The following is an 18,349-nucleotide window of genomic DNA, read 5'->3' as shown; positions in this document are numbered from 1 at the left end:
ACCCCTAGTATTAACAGTGAAAAAGCAGTCAGGCAATGGTAGCATTGTGCTAACACAATTTTAACGCTCTTAATTAGCGTAGCTTAAATGCTTGGTTAGCGATTATAAGCATAATTAGCGTTTTTGAGTGACGCCTTTAACACATTCTGTTGTTGCGTCCCTTCTGTCTTCGTGACAGGTGTGTAATATCGTAGCTGGGCAGAGGTGCATCAAGAAACTGACGGATAATCAGACGTCCACAATGATCAAAGCCACAGCGCGCTCAGCCCCAGACAGACAGGAGGAGATCAGCAGATTGGTGAGTGCCGCCCTGCTGTCTGGAGACGACAATGCAGCCTGTTCCTGGATGGCCAGAGTCCTTTTCTTACTCAAACACACCTGGCCTGTCTGTGTAGTCAAGTTTAACTGGTGTGTTTCAGCACGGAAGTTTCCAAACTGCTGGACTCCAGCTCTCTGCCAGTTATCCGCTTCTTTTCTACATGTAGTTAGTTAACCAGATTTGCATTTCGTTACATTTGGGAATTGGCTTCATCAGAGGGCTTCAAAGACGTTTATTAAATATTGCAGAAAGCGCCTGCTGTCTGGGAGTTTTAAGTTAATTGCATGAGGATGAGGTCCGAGGTTAATTGAGGTCTGTGGGCCTTGGGTTTCATCAAGTGTCTGTTGATGAGCTCTGTGTGGTCACTGCTGGCTCTCGTCCAGAACCTGACTGAAGTCTGCACGAGTCTGTATGAGCGGCGCCAAGGCCTAGCTGCCCTCGTACGTCTGACGGGGTGAGACGTGATGTGGGCGCACTCTCTCCGACGGGGTGAGACGTGACGGCGTGAACAAAGGCGCGCGGGACGCACCTGCTCGGCGGCCGAGCTTCTAAAAATAACGATTCCATGTTGGTGTTGCGAAGCAGAAGCAAACTGAAGACTGAATTCATATGGGGCGTCACGCCCACAGGTCGTCGCTGCTCTCTGCGCGAGCGTTTCTCAGCAAAAAGCTTAGCGAGAGCCACATTGTGGTCTCGGTGGGCACAAATTGCACTCGGTGAAAAACAGAATGTTGGATGAATGGACATTTCATTCCACCCCCCCCCCCCCCCCCCCCCCTCTTTCTTTCTCTCTCTCCCCGTCTCAGGTACGCAGTGCCAACTACGAAGCAGACCCCTTTGTGCAGGAGTTTCAGTTTAAAGTGCGGGACGAGATGGCCCACGTTACGGGCCGCGTGCTGCCCGCACCCATGCTGCAGTACGGGGGCAGGGTGAGCTCAGAGCACTTCCTGGTACCCTTCCTTTAAATCACACACATCTCTCCTCGTCTGTCTGTCTGTCTGTCTGCCTGTCTGGCTCCTCCACTGGAGGAACTAACCCCCTTTCTAAACTCTGCTGCTGTGATTGTGTGTGTGTGTGTGTGTGTGTGTGTGTGTGTGTGTGTGGCACAATAACCACTGTGCGAACCGGCACCATAACAAAACACCTTCCTTGATGTGCTGTGTGTGTGTGTGTGTGTGTGTGTGTGTGTGTGTGTGTGTGTGTGTGTGTGTGTGTGTGTGTGTGTGTGTGTGTGTGTGTGTGTGTGTGTGTGTGTGTGTGTTTTCTAGTCCAGAAGGGCCACAGTGTTGCAGTAAACAGACCTGTTTCTACTCATGAATGGAATATCCAGCTTCTCGTGTGCTTAGTCATGTTTGTTGGAGCTGGAAAACCATTAAACTGTGGCTCTTCTGGACAGATTACTTGTATGTAATGTGTAGACAGTAAATCCAATTAAAGAATTAGGAGTAACAACAAACAGTGGTTGTTATTATATGGTTATTAAGTAACCTAGATCTTAACGTTAGAATTATAGATAGTAAACAGTAGATAAAAGCTCTTAATATGCTGTCTTCTTGACTAAAATGTAGATTAGTTAAATTGTAAACTAGTTAAAATGTAGACTAGTTAAAGTAGTTTTTGGTTTTGTAACTTGACCTGGTATTTTCTGAGTTTCATAAACATTTTCATATTTGTGTAAAGCATCTGAGGCTAGTCAGCACTGCTAAAACCTGCATGATTGAATAGTTTACGTCCTCATTTTGGGTGTGGGTGGGTGGATGTGTGTGTTCACGCGGTCACGTGCGGCACATCAACCCTGAGCTGTCGTTCCAGAACCGGACGGTGGCCACGCCCAGCCACGGCGTGTGGGACATGAGGGGGAAGCAGTTTCACACGGGCGTGGAGATCAAGATGTGGGCCATCGCCTGCTTCGCCACGCAGAGACAGTGTCGCGAGGAGGTGCTCAAGTAAGACCTGCAGCCTTGAGAGCGAGAACGCTACGGGCGGGAGCCCTGCCCGTGTGAACCGGGCTGGACCAAACCCAATCACGCCACACATCACCTGCTTTGGCAGTGCAGTCCTGTTTTTAAAGGCCCCTTTTTACCCAAAAATGGTTTATAAGGTACTTGACAGCGTATCTGTTAGTAAAGGCCTGGCGTGCTGTTCTCTGCATGCGAGAACGGCACATTTTTTTACGCTTATTGTTAGTATATCACTTCAACACTGAACACTCAAGGCCCGCCAGCAGGTGTCCGTGGGAGTCCAGGCCCTGTAAAGTCTTGGTGTCCTGAAGCCCTTTTAGCGGGTGTGTAAGCCATCACCCGCTGTTAACACACTCCGCTCAAGACGTTTGGTCAGCACAGCAGCAGAGAGGCCCGACGTTGTACAGTGTTGCCCTAGAAACTGAATACCAATCACGTGAAACCATGATGTTCTCAGTGAGCTTTCAGAGCCTGTTTACGTTCCTCTTATATGCCAGGTCTCCTTTACAACTCTTCAAGATTATTTATGCGATTGTAAAGCAGCAGTAAGTGGACGTGCTTATATGTTCTTCATGTTCCTCATGAAGATTTGTGCCGTTTCTCCTGCAGGGGCTTCACGGACCAGCTGAGGAAGATCTCGAAGGACGCGGGGATGCCCATCCAGGGCCAGCCGTGCTTCTGCAAGTACGCACAGGGAGCCGACAGCGTGGAGCCCATGTTCAGACACCTGAAGAACACCTACTCCGGCCTGCAGCTCATCATCGTCATCCTGCCTGGGAAGACCCCCGTCTATGGTACGCCCAGGGAGCCCCACAGCAGAAGTGTGTGGCGCCGGTCCACGATGGGGCGTCTGTACCGAGTTAGCTACATGCACACCTACATTTTGTCTTAGAGACAAATATTTTCAAAAGTAAATATTTTATAAACATGCGTGTCACTATATATCTGCTGGTGTGCCCATGAGCAGAGTTTGAAAGGTTATACTGAGGGTGTTTATGGGTGTTAATGAGAATCTTACCAGTGTTACTGCTGTTCATTTAAGATGGGAAATAATAACCCTGGAATGTGTGTACAGTGAAATGAAGCACTAATGTGAGTTTTCTGTGTGTGTGTGTGTGTGTGTGTGTGTGTGTGTGTGTGTGTGTGTGTGTGTGCGCGCATCGTGCAGCGGAGGTGAAGCGTGTAGGAGACACACTCCTAGGAATGGCCACTCAGTGTGTGCAGGTGAAGAACGTGGTGAAAACGTCCCCACAGACTCTCTCCAACCTCTGCCTCAAAATCAACGTCAAACTGGGCGGCATCAACAACATCCTGGTCCCACACCAACGGTGAGACTCCGCCCCCACAGCTCTTTGAAATGGTTTGATAGGGTGTGTGTTTTGATGGGTTGTAACTAGGTTGTAAATAGAGACCTAATAAAAGAAAAGTTGCAAAGAGGAAACATTTATTAATGTTAGCATGTAAATGTGAGCATGTAAATCGTAGCGTGTAAATGTGAGCATGTGCACTCTACTCCAGGCCTTCCGTGTTCCAGCAGCCCGTCATCTTTCTCGGGGCAGATGTCACCCACCCTCCCGCTGGTGATGGGAAGAAGCCCTCCATTGCTGCAGTGCGTTTGACTCCTCCCACTCCAACCTGACCCCTGACCTTCCTGCTGCTACCACCCTGCTTCATAATGACCATCAACTTGCCCCCCCCCCCCCCTGTAGGTGGTGGGCAGTATGGACGCCCACCCCAGCCGCTACTGTGCCACGGTGCGGGTTCAGAGGCCCCGGCAGGAGGTGATTCAGGACTTGGCCTCCATGGTGAGAGAGCTGCTCATCCAGTTCTACAAGTCCACACGCTACAAGCCCACCAGGATCATCTACTACAGGGACGGTGTGTCCGAGGGCCAGTTCAGACAGGTCAGTCACATCTGATCATACTCAGCATTTGAACAGGGAAACCTCCATTAGACACTGTGGGATGAGACCAAGCATGAGACTATGGTCGTTATCTGTCCATGAGAACAGCAGCTCAACAGACAAACACTGTGTGTGTGTGTGTGTGTGTGTGTGTGTGTGTGTGTGTGTGTGTGTGTGTGTGTGTGTGTGTGTGTGTGTGTGTGTGTGTGTGTGTGTGTGTGTGTGTGTGTGTGTGTGTGCGCTTGACCCACCAGGTGCTGTATTATGAGCTGCTGGCTATCCGGGAGGCCTGCATCAGCCTGGAGAAAGAATACCAGCCTGGCATCACCTACATAGTGGTGCAGAAACGCCACCATACCCGCCTCTTCTGTGCTGACCGCAACGAGAGAGTGAGCTCACACACACACACACACACACTGCAGGGCGTCAGATCTCTGAATATCACTGATGACTGATTCAGACTGCTTCATTTGGGAAGTGAGGTGGGGACTGGCACTGTAGCCAGAGCAGCTCCTGGGGAGGGGGGCGGGGCTCTGTGTTCAAGGGCCCCTCCCCCAGCCTCGCCAGCAACAGCCTCGATTGCTCATCTTCCTAAGAGCCCCTCCTCGTACCCAGTCTGTAATTATTTCACATCAGCAGTGGCTCTCGGAATGAGCCCATTCAGGAACCCGTGCTGTCACACGGCTGCTTGCCCCTGCAGGACAGCAGGAATCCAGCCGCAAAGCGGAAGGTAGTGGGGGGAATCCTCTAGTGTAAGACAGGGCAGCAGCACTGAGCTCTGGTCACAGGGCCGAGATGCCCTCCTGCTGAGGACCGACGGGGGGTACAGTGGAAAAGCACTGCAGGGACTCATGGTGGTTGGAAATAAATACGATGCAGCATTAGAAATTCCAGATTGTGATGTCGTATAATGATGGCCAGCCCTGTTTCCCCCGTGCAGGTGGGTCGGAGCGGGAACATTCCTGCAGGTACCACCGTGGACACGGACATCACACATCCCTACGAGTTTGACTTTTACCTCTGCAGTCATGCTGGAATACAGGTACACACACACACACACACACACAGATGCTCTTATAATCATCTTTGCAACACATGCTTCATTTCTCATTTCACTTCTGCTGTGCGTGAGATCAGAACGATCCTTGTTTATGCAGCAAGTGCTATTGCGGGGGGGGTGGGGGGTACCGTGATATGCGGTATGACGCGATATGCGTCATTTGTCGTCTAAAATCTTAATTTTAGAGCTATATAATTGTTTTATTGTTTTTATTGTAAAGGGGTTCTTATTGTTTTTAAATTGCAAAGAAGACACAGTTTTAAGAGCAGTTAAATATGTGTTTATTGTCAAATAGAGAACACAGAAGTCAAATGAGATGCAGTAAGAACCCATGCTCTTTCGCTTTCTTAAAAGTGTAGGGTAAATATTTTAAACGAGATTTTAAACACAAAAAGAGAATTTAATAAATAAATCAATAAAACGAAATCTTTCCTTAACCAGAAGAATAACGTCTCAGCTTAAACCTGAGTTGTCACGTCCCTGTTGCGCGCTAAGAAAACCAACATATTCACCTTATGTGGTTTCAGTGAGGAGCGGAAAGGGCTAACAATATTCCCGGCAGTACTAAAAACTCGCTCTGATGGTGTGCTTGTTGCACAAATGCACATGTACTTGCGGGCGAGTTTGGAGAGCAGAGGAAATCTAGCCTCATTGACGCGCCACCAGGCGAGTGGATCTGCGTGGATTTGACTTGAACCCGAAATGCTCCCAAACCGACGAAGTCGCGTTTTGTTTTTTGACCAGAGCATCTGCCGTAGTTTCCATCTTTGAAAAAAGGAGACGGATTGTTGATCAGCCGCACCGGATGATAACAGGGGGTTGATGGGAAAATGACTTTAACTCTTGCACAGGCACTTTCCCCTCGCATGGAAAAAAACACAAATGTTGCGGTTAATTCCCGTACGTTGTGATTTTCTCGTCAATAGCGCGGTATTGCTATACTGCGGTTATCGCGACAGCCCTAGGTTCCACGTTGAAACTAATGTACCCATCTGTGACACTCCAGTGCTAATGCCACCTACGCTGTTTTGTTTGTGAGTTAGTCCATGTCTGCAGAAATATGCTCCTGGATTATTTCCGTTCGGAAAAACAAACGTTTCATATCGAGCTTAGCAAGTAATCGGTGACGCTGTTGCGTTGTGTCCGTTTGATAAGGCGTACGTTTGCTTCCGTGGTGTGATCGACGTGTACTTAATACCCTTCCAGTTCAGCGACTGTGTTCCTTGATTGGCTGGTTGATGTGTTGATGTGATGTGACCCCAGGGGACGAGCCGCCCCTCCCACTACCACGTGCTGTGGGACGACAACTGTTTCACGGCCGACGAGTTCCAGCTGCTCACCTACCAGCTGTGCCACACCTACGTGCGCTGCACGCGCTCCGTCTCCATCCCCGCACCCGCCTACTACGCCCACCTGGTGGCCTTCCGCGCCCGCTACCACCTGGTGGACAAGGAGCACGACAGGTGAGCTTCCTGTTGCTTGGAAACCACCCCGGAGAATCACGTCGTACCGTGTTTTCCTTGCTGAAGTGTTGCCTTGGAGATGTTTTTAACCGGACGTTCCCTCTCCCCCCCCACTGCAGTGCCGAGGGCAGCCACGTGTCCGGTCAGAGCAACGGTCGAGACCCTCAGGCTCTGGCGAAAGCTGTGCAGATTCACCACGACACCCTGAGGACCATGTATTTCGCCTGAGAGAGCCTCATAGCTCCTAGCTACTCACTCACTCCAGCAGCACACACACACACACACACGCACATGCACACACAAAGTCACATCGCTACGTATGTCTCAAAGGGTCTGTTTCCATGGTGACGAGCGCGCCCACTAAATCCGGACCGGACACTGTGTGGCAGGAAGAGGGTAGTGCCAACCCCAAGACTGTGAACACACTCCTGCTCCAATCCCACACCTGAGCATTCAGCACTGTTATGCAATATTAAACCAGCCAATCGCGTTTCTTTTCTTTTTGTTGAGGGGGGGGGGTGTCCTGGGGCTCCCCTCCTCCCCACTAACCACAGGGGAGCGTTTCCCCCCTCCTCTCTGTTTTGTTTGATCAGTGAACCCAGTAAACCCTCTTACAGGCTGATCTTGCAAGAGAAAGAAAAAAGAAGCGGGGGCGGTTGTGGAGGCAGGAGAGAGGGATGTGGGGCGTGTGAGCGCTGCCATCCTTACGTCTGACGGGGCAGCCAAAGGCCATGTGACCTCAGCCCCCTCCTGCTTTTGTAGCCAGTGGGGATTTTAAATGTACCAGTGTCGATTGTCTTGAACCAGTTTGCTTTATAAATGAATAAATAAATAAGGCGCGCGCACACACATTGACACAGACACACAAACACACACACACACGCGGTAATTGAGTGAAGTGCCACCCAGACATTATGGCCAGAGATGCCCCCCCCCCCAAACTGTGTGCGGAAGGGAAGGGGAGGGGCTTATCGCAACACATCTGGCATTCTAGCGTTTTGTTTGTTTCTGCCAGAGCCTTTTTGTTTGTTTGTTTTTGTTTGTTTGTTTGAGTTCCTCCCTGTGGGACGTATGTCCGTGATATAATACGTGCTCTTATGTTTGGGTTGTGTGGGGATTGGGCTGCTGGCGTATTCACCTTTTCAGATCAATTTTTGCCACGTTCTAATTTTAATGTCCCGCCCCCTTAATTATTTATCTCTTATTCTCAAAACACTCGGAGACGCTGTACAGTTAGTTGCTAGATTGTGGTCCTCTGGTTTTAGTGCAATAATCCCCGCGTTGACGAAGGCTCGGGTTACGTGAGTAAGGACGGAGGATGAGGAGGACGATGGCAGGCCAGCTCTCTGCATCGGAGTGAGAGCTTCTCCATGGAGGGGTGGGAGGGGCCTCGCTGACGTTACAGTGGAAGGATGTGCATGTCTGGCACTTTTCGTATTTTCATGGTTATATTTAAAAAAAAAAATATATATATATATATATCCTTTTTCCTTCTGATGATGGAATTGTAGGACTCCTTTAAGGACTGGCCTATCTTTGATAATGGTTTAAAATCAAGTGCCTGGTTTTGGAAATGAATGATTTATGCAAGGTTGAATGGTTTTAAAGTAAAGAATGTTTTGCTCAGAAACAGTTTATGCAACGCGTCAAAAAGCCGGGGGGGGGGCACAGTTTGAACAGAGCTCTGGCAGGTCAGACCTCACAATCCCTTTTGAGGATCTTGAGTTTTTTATCTGCATGTCAACACTACTCGACTGCAGTAAGTCCTGGTGATCAAATGTTTTTCCACTGATCCATATTGGCGGGATAATTATTTAGCTGTTGTCCTTTCATGGACATTTCTAAACAGAGAATACGCATGTGTCTCTTCAGTTGAGTCTTTTTTTTTTTTTTTTTTTTACGCTGTGTTAGCGTAATTATCTTTCGCTTTGATGTTTGTTTGTTTCCTGCATGGCGTAAACCTAGTAAACGGTCATCTGCCTACTCAAAGCAAAGGGCCCAGCTGCTACTGTACGGGTTCCTTTGGTCAGACTGACTGTGAGCTTCAGGTTCATGTAGGGACAGGGGACAGCTTCACCTAGGAAGCGTTTGATTAACGTGAGCACCACCAGAGGGCGGTGTGGAGTGCGTTTTGGCATGCCGAGCAGCAGCTGCCTTTCTGTCCTGAAGCACACGAGGTGTTTGCTGGGGAACGGTAACCTGCACTAATTGATGCTGAACAAAAGCTTTGGTGCTACGAGGTGTGTCCCTTTTCGTCACACCGCGCAGAGACGTTTAACGTAAAGACATGGCGGACGTGAAGCGTGTTAACGGTGCTGGCTCCATGTCTGTCTTTGTCAGGCGAAGGTTCTGTTCATCAGAGCAGTTGCGGTCTGACAGTTTGATTCAGGTGTGGTTATGGAGGTGTTGCACAGGGTGAGTGGCTCGTTTCCCTCACACGCTTCCCCACAGTGCCAATGAAATGCGGATGTTGCTGTTGAATTAAAGCTGCTACAGGCCAGTTATCACCACAGAAATGGCGTTCTGCTACCCTAATGGCTTTCAAATATCAGCCTTTTAAAATTCCTTTCGAAGCCAGAGAAGTGCGTGTGAATTAATGTTTGCTTTTGAATTATGCAATACATGGCACTTAATTTAGCAAATTTAATAAAAGATGTAATTTATTAACACTTTGATATCGCTAGACAGATGCAATGGGCATTTGTTATGATGTCCAGGTTTCAGAGAGATCGAGTCTGTGGGGGCCATCTGACCTACAGACGTACGTACCACAGACGGTACCTTACAAAATACTAAATGAACCCAAAATGATTTTAAGCTTCATTTTGACAAATAGGTGGTAAAAATGTTTTGTGTTTCCATAATGGATCCACTACTGGTGATTCACTGCGTTTAGATAAGCGTTTCTTTTTTGTCTATGGTGTTTTGGGTGGGTGGTTAATCATGGCAGGTACAAAAACATTTTATCTTCAAGCATGTTTTGCCCCACCCAGACCAGTTTAGCGTGTTTCTGAAATACTTTAGCTGTGTAGCACTTGCGTATTGACCTTTGGAAGGGAAGAAGCTTGGTGTGCAAGCGTGGTTTTCTTTGTTTAAATTTTTTTAACGCGTGGTTGGTTGGCTTTGTTTGTGCCGTCTCCTCCCCCCAGACACGCATGTGTTCCCAGTGTCTCCGTGTAAATGGTGTGAGCTTTATTGCGAGCTGGTGTAGCTGGTGCTTCAAACCTGTGCTGAACTGAACTGGGGTCGTGTAGGTCAGCACTGCTGAAGGTGGCCGTGGCCTCCACGAGTGGGGGAAGATGAGCTGCATCTGCGTGCCGGCTCCCGTGGGCGTGGCCTGGGGCTCGGACCGCTCCCCCGCACTAGTGTGAAAGTGTGGTGTTGAAGGGGCTCGGTTGAGAGTTGGAAATGGAATCCTTAGAAAGTGCCTTTACTCACGATGGTGCTGAAGAATTTGAACCTACAGTGACGGATCAAACACAACCGAGTGGTCTTACCTTGAAGAAGTGTTGCACACGGACACACTTGCGCGCACACACACACACACACACACACACACACACACACACACACGCTCATTTAAACATGCATTCACACTCATTTGAACCTGAAAAGGGAGAGTCATAATGATGTCCCTCTGTACATTCAGACATTACTATGACTATATATGCCAAGTATACGATCATGTGGTTGAGCTGTGTGTCATAGTGTTGTAGAAGACAGGACCAATCGACATGCTGGTTCAGGAGAATGTGCTCCATTTCAAACGGGGGACAGTGGTGGAGGCGTGACGTAGCCTGACGTAGGAAGTCTCTAGCACAGCACTTTAAAGACGACTGCCACCACTACAGGAAGCAGAGACTGCTTTGCTTTCCGATTATTTAGTACGTTTTGTTAGTGTTAGTTTTTCCCCCTTCTTTTTAAAAGTCCCCTTTCTGCCATGTACCACAGTTAAAAAACAAACAGAACTTCAGTCCTTTTGCAGTTTCGATGTTTGAGCACGTGGTACTGCTTCACACACGGTTGATCATTTACGAAGCAAACGTTTACATGTGTGCCGGGCTGCGGCATCTGAGCGGCCCCGACCCGTGGTCTCGTGCTGTCCGCTGGCCCGGCCGCTACTCCTCCGTGTGCATCTACCCACACGTATGTTCTTCACAACCAGTGGAAGAATATTTTTATTAACGTCACATGACTTGTAGAAATGGGGTCCAAGCTCGTTTTGACCCCTTGGTGTGCGTATGTCACACGGGTGCCCGTCGGTCCAGGAGGAAATACCTCTGCAAGAGATCTCAAAACACCACCTCACTCACCTTGTTATGCTGCAAAACATTATACTACATGAGATAAACAGCAGATATTGCTTTGATTACAGTATAATGCTAGATTTAATGCCTGGCATCATTTATCCTTAACTATTTTAGAGTAAGAAAAATAATTGTAAGACTTTTTATTTGTGAGTGTCTTAACATCTTTTTTCCTTTATTGAGCCAACTTTTTGTTGTCCTATTTAAATGTTTTTTTTTTTGGTTTTTTTTTTTTTAATGTATTCAAAATATATATGCGATATATTTTATAGTGTATTTATTGAAAGTGTGCTGCAGTGCGGCTGGAGTGTCCACACAGTGTGGGCAGTGTTAAGGGGACAGGCATGTGGAAGTGGAGCGAGGGACATGTCTCCTGCGTGTCCCAAACAAACTCGGCCCACTTAAATCCTAGGTCTCCAGATCCAGTCCTGGAGGTCCACTTTTTCAGAGGTTACCTGAGCTCATTCTGGGTTGATTCAGTCCTGCTGTTTTGTTTCAGTGGGTGTTGCTGTGTGGTGCTGTGTCAGGCCTGAGTTTGAGCTCTAGAGCCCACTCAACCACATCAGCATAGGGGACAGAGAGAGAGAGAGAGAGAGAGAGAGAGAGAGAGAGACATGGAGAGAAAGAGCTGAGGAGGTGAGTTGGTGGTAAAGACATCTCGACTGTGTACCTGCAAATTCTAATAATAATAATTAATAAATAAATATATAAATCTGATCCTTGTTGAAAATGTTGAGCCTTTGTGGATCAGAAGCAGTTTTCTCTCCATAAAGTGCCTCGTTCCCCAACCGATCTCCTCAGCAGACCACAAAGCTGCACCTCTCTTATTTAGGAGACAGACACCCACAATTTCATCCCTTTTGTAATAAGCTGTTTCACACCCAGAGCTGCTAAACTCAGCCATACATGCTCCCATGGCCCAGGAGAGACATTTGTGGTGTTGCGCTTGAGTTCAGTTGTGTTTGGTGCCAGGGCCCGAGAGAGCAGGGCAGATACCCTGCCTCCCCTTAGACTCCCATTCCACTCCGACATGAGCCTCAGCCTTAACCGTGTTCCTGTTGTTCAATTTTGATTTTCATGTCAATTAAATGCCTTAGTTGTATAGAGAAGTATACTAACTCTGGTCCTCCCCCACCCCCCCAAACCTGCATCTTACTTCTTTTATAAACCACTAATTGCTACGAGAGCATATTCAGATGTGTGAATGTTACATTTGTTGAGAATGTGGCTCCTCTTGTCCAGAAAGATTAAAATAGCGAGGCAGACCTGACATCCGTCAACAAGACACACCCATGTTTGAATTCCAGAAGCCATCATCTGGTCATCAAGCGCAGGTCTCCGTCAGTCGGTCATTGGTTTCTGTTCAGGGAGACGGAGGCATGCAGGTTCCTTGGAGTTCTCCAGCAGAAGGGATCTGCTGAGTAACTAAAGCACAGCTGGTCCTACATTTCTGGATTGTTTACAGCGCAAGTTTACTGAAAATGTCAAGCTCCATCATTCCAAGTGAGGAACACTGTTGGTGCGTGTAGGTTGCCTGGGGGGTGAAGGGTTAGCAGTACCCAACAGCACAACTTGAGCCATCCTAAATATTTCCTCTTAAGAACGCCTTTCGTGTCCGGCCACGCTTAAGGACACCAAACTTCATGACAGTGTTATTCTATCCTTTCAAAAGAAGCCAGTTAATTCCTAAGGGAGCCAAAGTACTTTCACGAGAGCCCTCTTTCAACAAAGTTGCCTTGAAGGGTGTGCTTCCTGAATGCCTAGCATCTGGGGTCCTTCCAAAGGAGCTTCATGACTCCGTCTCCCTTCCTCTTCTCCTCTCTGTGTGTTGCAAAGATTCTCTGATATATTAAGGGGTCTTTTATTTTACCTTTTAAATGTATTTATGTATGTTTTGTAATTCTCTCTCTCTCTGTAGACTTGATGGCCTTCTAGTGTTGCTTTGCCTCAGTTTGAAGTGTATCTTTCACTAATACTTGCAATAAAAAAAGCTTTGCTTTTGAAACGTTTGCATGATTTTTGTTAAATATGGATTTTAGAGTGACGTTTTGATTATTTCAGGAATGTAAATTGTAAAGGGGTGTCTGTACTTGTAACATAGGCAGGGGTCTCGAGTCTGCAAGAATTTCTGTCTCCCTCTGGTGGTTCATTGGTGAGGTTGCAGTGTAAATGGAAAACTTGCTGCATACCCACTTAAAGTTCACCCAGACATGTATTTTGAAGAGATTGATTCTCACCTCTGTAGTTAGCATGACAAATATTCCTAAATTACACATGCATTCATGTAAACTTTAAGATGAATTCCCTCATATACAAGTCCATGGCTTGTTTTGTATTGGGTACTTTTGCTGTGTTTATGTTTTTTCCTGTTTATGCTACAGCCAGCATGGCCCAGAGTTGCTGAGTGACGCCTCCTGTTTTGGAAATTACACCATAGTGGCTTTTGTTTCCCACCATGAATAGAAGGCGCAAAAAACACACACACACACACACACACCATGGATGAAACAAGTAATGACAGAAGAGCCGTTTAGACCATGTTCACAGTGGACATTACGTGCCCCTTTGTTCTTTTTATTTTCAAACAGTTCACAAGCGCTCTGAAGCTCTGTCTGGCCTGTGATGAATGCTAGGTCAGTGTCTTATCAGTATCGCCTCAGGCAGAGGCTTCTGTGCATAAGTGGCTCTTCCAGCTCTTGCTGGCCAACCAGGAGTTGCTCTGGCACACACAGCTGGGAGGACAGCTGCTCTCGTTGGGTAACAGGCTCTAGGACCTTGGGGACTCTGCACACTGGAAGGTTCACCAATAGCCTGACACGTTTGGGGTCCCTGTAATGTTCCATGCCCAACAGAGTCTTCAGTATGACACTTGTGAACTGCGACTTTTAAATATAAAACGTGTCTTATGCCACTCCATCCTCAATGAAAAGAAGGTTCAGTGGGAAGTTTGCTAAGTGATGTGACTAATGTAACGAACCACAAATGAGGGTCTCAATTCGAATTTCATAGCTGAGCTGGATAGTTTTATTTAGCTGGCTCAGATATAGAATGGAACAGGACAAGATCTGGGCTGGCTGGAGTCCTTCAGGTTAAGACTGGGAACTGTAGTCCTACAGCAGTCCTTCAGGTTAAGACTGGGAACTGTAGTCCTATAGCAGTCCTTCAGGTTAAGACTGGGAACTGTAGTCCTACAGCAGTCCTTCAGGTTAAGACTGGGAACTGTAGTCCTACAACAGTAGCGTTTCTCCAGTTTTCAGCAGAGCATGAAACTGAACATAAAGATTCATTGCATTTTATTTTTAGCCTTTGGCTAAACATCTGTCAAGTCTACTGAGGTCATGATGTTTTGCCACAGTTACCATCCAAAGGAAATATTTAAGCTTCTGTTACTGAGATAAGCCAATTCTTGCCTGTTGGTGGGGAGGAAACCATAACCACAGTAAACAAACTCTGGCTTCTAATATTAGTTGATCACACCAAAGGTGGTTTGGGTTTTTTTTTTATATATAAATGTGCCTTAGGTGGTTTTAAATCACACCTAAAAACCACCTTTTATTTGTTGAAGTCTCCTGTTGACATGGTAATTATTCCGGTTTCAGAGAGGCCAAGCTGAACTTACTACAGTGGTAACCACAGGCATATGAAAGAATTAGTTGCTGCCCATGCCGAATGTAAGATGCTTTGTAATGTTAAATGTAAATGTGCCGTATTTTGTCAATTGTGATTTTTACACCCCAATCGAAATTTATCCTCCGCTTTTAACCCATCTGTGCAGTCAGAACACACACACACACTAGTGATTACTAGGGAGCTGTGGATCACACGTGCCCAGAGCGGTGGGCAGCCCTAGCCTGGCGCCCGGGGAGCAGTTGGGGTTAGGTGTCTTGCTCAAGGGCACCTCAGTCATGGCCTCAGGTCTGGGAATTAAACCCACGACCCTCCGGTCACAAGACCAGTTCCCTACCACCAGGCCATGACTGCCTCTGCCTTGATGCGTCCGCTGGTCTTAAGAGTCTAAATGTAAACCTGGAGCCTGTTTTTCAAGTAGAGTAACTTCTGATTGACATTGAGGTTTTTTTTCTTCTTCATACATAAATAAAACTTGGAATGCTTTTCTTTTTACCGTTCAGAAAGTAGATGTCTGATCATGATCCTTTCTGTTGACTTCACGACGTAATATTTTCTCAGCTGAATGTCAATTGATTCACTCAACCTTTACAGAATAGATTTAATTGTTGAAAAAGAGTCTGCAGTCAGTTTAGTTGTTTTAAATCCAAAACAAATTTTTTTTCATTTTCCTCGTCTATTATTGTAGCACCATTGAGTCATTATCAGGAATCATAATGATGTTTCCTGAGATTTATACCACCTCTTTTTAAGCTTCCTTTGCATCTGCCCCACTACTGAGGAACAGCAGAGGGCTGGTGTTTGTGTGCAAGGGCCCCTCACTCGTACCTCATTTCATTCACATCCAATAAGAGTCCATAAAGAGATCATAGATATACTTGTGCATATTCTATGTGTTCCTGTTCAAATTCTTATGACTCTGTCCCCCAAAATCTCAGAAAGCTTTGTTACACCCAGAGGCAATTGAAGTAACACCACAGCTATGTTGGGCGAGTTCTCCTCAGAGACACGCAACAACAGCAATTCTTGCTTTTGAGTTCAGAGGTTTGCAAAAACAATTCTGTAAATATGTTCCTGCTACACCCACTATTCCTGTATATTCGTTAGTGCTGACTACAGGGACTGAATATTATAGACAGTGCACAAGTATAACTCATTTCATTTTAAATAATGCTTTGACTATAACAGGAATATAAACATCATGAAAAGCACAATGACCTCTCAAATTATCCTAACCCACACAGCATTTCTAAAACAGAATTTGCAAGGGGAAATTACATGGCCCTCTTCCAAAACATTCAAACAGGAAATAAATTGGCTTCCTTCCCTTCTTGAAGGCATTTTGAAATAGGACTTCGCCCAAACACGTTAATATGGCTAATGTTTGTGTCGAGGCCCATCAGAGGGTCGGGTCTCACTTGGGGGACCCATGCATGCTCTGTGAGTCCAGCCTGTAAGCGCTGAACCTTCAGCGGACTCAAGAAGCCAGTTTAAACCATGTCCTCATTCACTTCCACTAACCTCTCCATCCTGTTGTTGTGTTGTCCGTGTTTCCTGGAACAGACATGAGCAGGAGTTCAGTTCAGAAGTTATGGAATTGGCTGTTGCATTTGAAAGTATGGAACCTTCTAGAATGCTGTGAATCTTTCAACTCTGAGGAATTCATAGAGGCCATAGAGGCCTGCTCACTCCAACTGTGTTATCTGAAAGAGTGTCGTATGTCCTGAACTGAACTGTCTGGTTGAATGTGAGAGCTCATTATCTATAGCGACTGTCCCTTCCTTCAGACATGTCATGTCTGGAAGTGAATGTGTGTCATTTGAGTTAGTACCTCCAGAGCAGGAAGGCCAAGCCTCCAACCACAAGCAGAAGGAACATGAGACACACAACAGCTACAGCAAGGCTGTGGCTCTCCTCCTCACATGGCTCTGGAAAGTACAGCGCATGGCTTATAGCACATTTATTTATTTTACTGTCCAACCACACACACACACACACACACACACACACACATATATATATGTCGCCCAAGCAGCGGTTGCTGTCATGTCGTACCTGCTGTGTAGGTGTCAGAGCTTTGGCCCAGGATGTTGCTCACCACGCAGGTGAAATGTCCGCAGAGGGGGGCGTCCAGGTAGAGGGAGCTGCCGTCAGCAGACACGCGTCCCAGCGCGGCCGTCACGGACGCCTTCTCATGCAGCCAGGTGAACACGGGGTCTGTGCCCCACGCCTCCTGACAGTGCAGGCTGGAGTGGGACACGTTCACCATCACGGACACGTGGTGCACGGCCTCTGGGCGGGGAGGGAGGAAAGAAAACGCACACGTCTCAGCTGAAATCTTCTACGGGAAAAGAAACGGCGATCTTGTCGTGCCGGCCGTACCGTAGTCCTCCACAGTGCAGCGTGCCACGCCTCGGCTTCCCCGCTGGTCTGTGACTGTGATGGAGTACACGCCGCCGTCCTCCCTCTGGTAGTTCCGCACCCTCAGCACGGCTCCGTTCTCCTCCGCTCTCGTCCTGCCGTCAGGGCCGCCCGCCGGAAATTCGGCCACAGTCGTTCTCCCAGAAGCCCCTTTCCTCGCTTCATGCTCCCATGTCACCTTGGTAACGCGGTCTCCTGGAGGGAGGTCTAGCTCCGCCTGCAGGACCAGGTCCTGCCCAATCACCACGTGGACCAGCTGCCGGTTCAGGAAACGCACGGCAACAGAGCGGCCGGTCGGCGCGGCTACACAGAGAAAATGCGCTTAATCGTTCTGGCTGTTCACACGTGGAGTTCCACAGGCAAAATAGCGGACGGAACCTAGCCGCATTGATCAGTACTTTCTCAACAAGACGTTCCTCGAAAAAAAAGACATCAGGGACCTGGGAACTACTGAAAATTTAATAACAATTTTTTCTACAATCGGACTGGGACGTGTGAAGCCTCCAGCGTAGAGACAACTCTTAATTTCCCCAAACCACCTCACATGGTTTAGTGTGCTAGTGGACGTGGGACGCAGGTCCTTTGATAGTCAAATGTTCACCGACAGTCAGCGCTTCTCAAATGCAGCCCAGTAGTGACTATGCAAACACAACACATCTACCCCACAGCACAAAAGAACACGGATCATGTTTTACAGAGCAAAACAGCTCACAGGCCTCATGGGCAATATTCCAAGCAGAGATTGTAAAACATTATTTTGGTCACACATTACCAAAGAAAAGGCCTCACCCAAGACTTGCATAAAGATGACTGTCCAGAACCACCGTGACCTCAGTTCCATGTCACTTGGCTACAGGAGACACCAAAATCACCACTGTTATTTCCATTATGTAGGAGTACAGCAAGGGGTTGAGCATTTCGAGCAGTTCCTCTAAACTGCATTTTCAAATGGAAAAGAAGTTCTACCTATGTAGCGTACCAACGACGTCCAGATCTTCTTCGCGCAAGGTAACATAAATTAGGCCATGAAGGCATGCAGGTTCACACTCTCACATATTGTCCTGGGTGGGGGAGGTGAAACGCAAGCACCACCCGGCCAGGAAAGCGCTGTGAAGGTCTGGCTCCACCCTAACAGTGCAGAGGGCTGACCGCAGTCTGGGCTGAGGCCCCCAGCACGGCCATTTCCGCTTTCCACTTCCTGCACAGTGCACAAGCATTTCTCTTCAAACACATCGACGTACCATATGTCCACATGTGGGCAGGACAAAGGGCCTAAACCAGATGTAT

At 47.5% G+C, this 18,349-nt stretch overlaps 2 protein-coding genes across 4 annotated transcripts in view; one reads left to right on the top strand and one right to left on the bottom strand.

Moving 5' to 3' along the window:
• Positions 1-9,649, top strand: part of ago3a (argonaute RISC catalytic component 3a) — a 30,906-nt gene extending 21,257 nt beyond the window's left edge. The window contains exons 9-19 of one of the 2 annotated variants that reach the window (XM_077012452.1): positions 179-298; positions 1,126-1,248; positions 2,132-2,265; positions 2,890-3,074; positions 3,449-3,608; positions 3,799-3,889; positions 3,990-4,184; positions 4,439-4,573; positions 5,125-5,226; positions 6,508-6,707; positions 6,827-9,649. In XM_077012452.1, the coding sequence (XP_076868567.1) occupies positions 179-298; positions 1,126-1,248; positions 2,132-2,265; positions 2,890-3,074; positions 3,449-3,608; positions 3,799-3,889; positions 3,990-4,184; positions 4,439-4,573; positions 5,125-5,226; positions 6,508-6,707; positions 6,827-6,935 (1,554 nt within the window). In that variant the 3' untranslated portion in view covers positions 6,936-9,649. Of the gene's footprint in view, positions 1-178; positions 299-1,125; positions 1,270-2,131; positions 2,266-2,889; positions 3,075-3,448; positions 3,609-3,798; positions 3,890-3,989; positions 4,185-4,438; positions 4,574-5,124; positions 5,227-6,507; positions 6,708-6,826 lie in introns of both variants that reach the window. The other variant, XM_077012451.1, reaches the window with a different exon arrangement.
• Positions 8,973-18,315, bottom strand: LOC143519235 (uncharacterized). 2 transcript variants are annotated; one of them, XM_077012454.1, is made up of 7 exons: positions 18,029-18,315; positions 17,852-17,912; positions 17,024-17,365; positions 16,697-16,933; positions 16,473-16,569; positions 16,163-16,195; positions 8,973-10,167 (listed from the first exon to the last, which is right to left on the bottom strand). In XM_077012454.1, exons 2-7 carry the CDS (start codon positions 17,901-17,903, stop codon positions 10,125-10,127), a joined length of 804 nt encoding a protein of 267 aa, XP_076868569.1. In that variant the 5' UTR covers positions 17,904-17,912; positions 18,029-18,315; the 3' UTR covers positions 8,973-10,124. The 2 variants fall into 2 exon arrangements, with proteins under 2 accessions (XP_076868569.1, XP_076868570.1); XM_077012455.1 differs by lacking the exon at positions 8,973-10,167 and adding an exon at positions 11,466-14,283.
• Positions 18,316-18,349: the final 34 nt, after the last annotated feature.

Source organism: Brachyhypopomus gauderio, chromosome 7, assembly GCF_052324685.1.
Source record: "Brachyhypopomus gauderio isolate BG-103 chromosome 7, BGAUD_0.2, whole genome shotgun sequence".
NCBI classification, from domain to species: domain Eukaryota; kingdom Metazoa; phylum Chordata; class Actinopteri; order Gymnotiformes; family Hypopomidae; genus Brachyhypopomus; species Brachyhypopomus gauderio.
This window is presented reverse-complemented; position numbering and strand designations above follow the sequence as displayed.